We start from the raw sequence: 3,723 nt of genomic DNA on the forward strand, positions 1-3,723 counted from the left end.
CTCTCTCTCTCTCTCTCTCTCTCTCTCTCTCTCTCTCTCTCTCTCTCTCTCTCTCTCTTGACGAACATGAAAGACAAATACTAATAGTGGTTGTGAATGAATGGCAGAAGTGGGCAGGAGAGAAGATGAAGGAGACTGTAAAACTCACAGCCAGCAGCCCTGGAGGTGTTGCCGACCGGAAGCGTGGCTGAGAGACAACGCACCCTCTTGTACTGCGGTTTATGAACACTGCTTCTGTCTCTTCGCACCCCCACAACTCTATACTCAGTGAACGCTTCTGGTTTTAGTTTTATGGTGCAAATCTCGGTATCACAGCACAGTATCTGTTCACGAACATATCTAATGAGTTCTGTCTGATAAAATTGGAACAGAGTTTACGGCAAGCGGGCATCTTTTATTCACGTATGGAAAACGGAAATGACCGGTCACTGTTCCTACCGTCAACAAACTGCTTGAAATCGCCCAAGATCTGACACTATCATAGCCCGCTTGGGGATTAGAATTACAGCACCTCGCAGCAATAAAATCCTAAAGATTTTGTTTTTTTTAAATTGACAAAGCAAGTGGTCCTTTGTAGAACTAATTATTTGGAGCCTAATACTTGCTGTGAACGCATAACCGTTCACGAATGACAACGCCAACAGATACACACATTTGACATTTGGTTATATGTTGTGTTCCATCCCTGCATAGACATTTTATATCTTTAGAATCTCGTTTATTCATTTTAAGCCTTCAAGCTAACCCCCCCCCCCACACCCAAACACACAGAGTCAAGAAGAAAAAAAATTGATTGAAAACAAGAAGAGACACAATTGAAATTGATAAAGCTCATAAACGCTCCTCCGAGCGTGAAAAGTTTCAAATGACGCTTGCCGCCGTTGCTGCACCGAGGCCGTTGAAGCTGTGGTCTGAAGGTAACGGGAAACAGGAATCCGCCGTCAGAGTACAGCTACGTTCGTTGAACCGTCATTTCTTCCACATTCAAAGCCCATTAATTTAACTCAAGTTTTACCCGTGTAAAACCAAAGCTGAGAAAGTCATTTCAGTTTCAAGTTTCCTAACAGACCGAGAAAAGATCCGCTGAAACCGCTCTGCGGTGCCATAAGAACGTTTCTCTTTTATTCCTTCAATGTTTTGTTTTGGTCTGTAATGAGTTTATTGAACTAACAGAAGATTTTACATGTAAAGACTGAATGATGTCGCTAAAAGGTGACCGATTTCGTTCAATGCCTGCTTTTCTTTGACTTTTGATTTGATTTGACATCTTCTAGGATTTGATTGTGTCTTGTTCTTTCATTTATTCTGTCACATTTTTTCCATTATCGTTCTACTTGCAGCTATGGTAGGCATGTGGGTGTTTCTGTCTTGTCAGAAAGCGGCGACAAGTCGTTCATGTAAAAAAGAAACACAATATCCTCTCATTATGTTTTAATGACATTTTTAGTGGATATGATTTGCGAGAGCTTCATGTAAACATTATTATTCGGACGTTCATGGTTTAATTGCTCTGTGACCAGCCTGTCAACCCCCTCCCCACCCCCCAAACAGCACCTCGAAATACCTACACCCCAATCCCACCCCACCACTTCCCAAAAGAACTGACAACATGAAGTAACTATAAGCCTATTCTGATCGAAGACTAGGTCTGTTTTGTTGTCGCCGTATTATTTTTTTCGCAATAATACTTTCACTTAGCCGGAAGATTGTTTTCCAGAATGGTCACCTGGACTGCTGGACCAATTAGTAAAGTGTAAGCTTACTTCTCCGCCTTCTTTGGGGAAACCACTGGTCGATCTCAACATGACACTCACGGTTTCATACATACGATGATACGTTCTCCTCTTACCCATCTCTAACCCTGATCTTTTGTCCACTCTACCATCTCCTTACCGTGAAAACAGTTCGGCTTATCATCTCAGATCTGGCTAGGCCTTTACATTTTTTTTTTTTTTTTTTCAAAACACGAGGAACGTGTGATTAGAATCACGTGCCTGAAGTAGAGAATCAGAGCCACCTGTGTGCAAGAAATGTTCACTCCGTCAAGGTTAATGGTTCATCACTTCTCTCCCCCCCATGTTTAACATGTTTTTTTTTTTGTAACTGTACTTACTTGCGTAACCTTCAGTCATATGTCGTCCCAGCGGACCCAGTTCAGTTCTGCGTCGAAGATCGGGTGAGGTTTTAGTATTGGGTATACATGAATATGCTTTTCAAACATTGGGAGTCCTATGTGATTGTGATGAAGAATCGAGTGCTCGTCCTGAAATTGCCAAGCGTATTACTTTTCAATCAGGGTACCAATCTAATTAATTAATTAATTTAATTAAGATCCCTTGAGGCGTTTTATTTGTCACACAGGCGATGTCATACAAAGATTCAATGTAAGACCGAAAAAATCAGATTATCGATAAGTGTTCGAAGAGCCATACATTTCATGACGAATTACACACTGCCTCGTGTTTTGTATTGGAACGGGTAAGAACTGATGAGGGTTTTTCAAGTATGTAGGACACAGAATTGATGATAACAGATCCTTAAATGTTGTGTAACAGATAATCTCTGTTCCTTCCCCCTTATCTTTCTCCATCCCCCCCCCCCCCCCCCCCCTTTCACCAATCATACTCCCATCTCAACCCGACCCGACCCTGTTCACATAAGCGACTCTTCGTTCTCTTTGCATTTTGTGCGTGTCTGTCTCACACACCTCCTCTCTTTCCCTCTCTTCTGTTCCTCCTCGATCTTAGCCTACACCCACCTAGCCCCCTCCCCGTCCTCGGCATAGGTGTCAGTAAAATCTCCGGTCAAAGACATCAAACCATCGGAAACAGCGGGAGAAAATCGCTTGTCACCTATAGCGAGCTGCCTGCCTTTAATTAAAGGCGCATTGCGGATGCCCCGACCATCTGGGTTTGTGCTTAAATGCCACCGAAATAGACCGGCGCTGGTTTGGGTCGCACATGTACCGTGCGAGAAGCTGCTTCCAGAATTTTCAAAATTTTACAACCTTCTTTTTTTTCTCCCCCAGTCCTTTTTTTCTTCTTTTCTTCTTGTTCTTGTATTTTTTTGTTTCCTACATTTTTAGGAAATGACAGTATTTGTGTGCTGTAATTTGAAAAGAATGTTGCAAGGTGGGTGGTTACTCACTTTAAACGAGAGAACTTACGCAACCAAGTTTGAAAACAAAGAAATAAAGAGAGGGATTTTTCTTTCTAGTGCTGTTCCTTTGGAAAAACAGCTAACATTTGTGTGGAGAAAAAGAGAGAAAATTAGACTATGGTAGTAGACTAGTACGAACACGAAATAAAACTGCCGTCTTTAAATGTGAACCATTTGCGCAGGAATTTTAAATATGCAAGAACAAAATTCAGAAACGAAAATAGCACACCTTTCCAAAACAGAAAGCAATGAAGCAAATCTGAGTTATGAACACCAGAAATAGTATCCAGAAACAGACCAGAAGAATCAATGGAAGGTAGAGGTAAACGTACAACTCACAGATGCGAGCTTATCTTCTTCACTGACTTCAGAAGAGCAAAAAGCAATAACGGAATGAAAGAGAAGGTAGGTAAATCATGTCTTTGCCTTGCATTCTTTTGGGGCATCATTCATCTTGGCCACCCGCGTTCTTTAGCAGTCGTCTGCTTCTGCCATCGGCGCGGATGCTGTCGCCCCAAAAATTGAAGACCGCTACTGTCTCAAAACCGCTTTGGGAAAAATGAG

The 3,723-nt window shown here is 42.1% G+C and overlaps 1 protein-coding gene across 1 annotated transcript in view; it reads left to right on the top strand.

The window, feature by feature from the left end:
• The window catches only part of LOC138953296 (gephyrin-like), a 19,685-nt gene extending 19,494 nt beyond the window's left edge, over window positions 1-191 (top strand). The window contains exon 12 of the mRNA XM_070325095.1: window positions 108-191. Coding sequence (XP_070181196.1) covers window positions 108-191 — 84 coding nt within the window. The remainder of the gene's footprint in view (window positions 1-107) is intronic.
• The last annotated feature ends 3,532 nt before the right edge of the window (window positions 192-3,723 follow it).

The sequence above is a fragment of the Littorina saxatilis genome, linkage group LG17 (assembly GCF_037325665.1).
Source record: "Littorina saxatilis isolate snail1 linkage group LG17, US_GU_Lsax_2.0, whole genome shotgun sequence".
NCBI lineage: Eukaryota > Metazoa > Mollusca > Gastropoda > Littorinimorpha > Littorinidae > Littorina > Littorina saxatilis.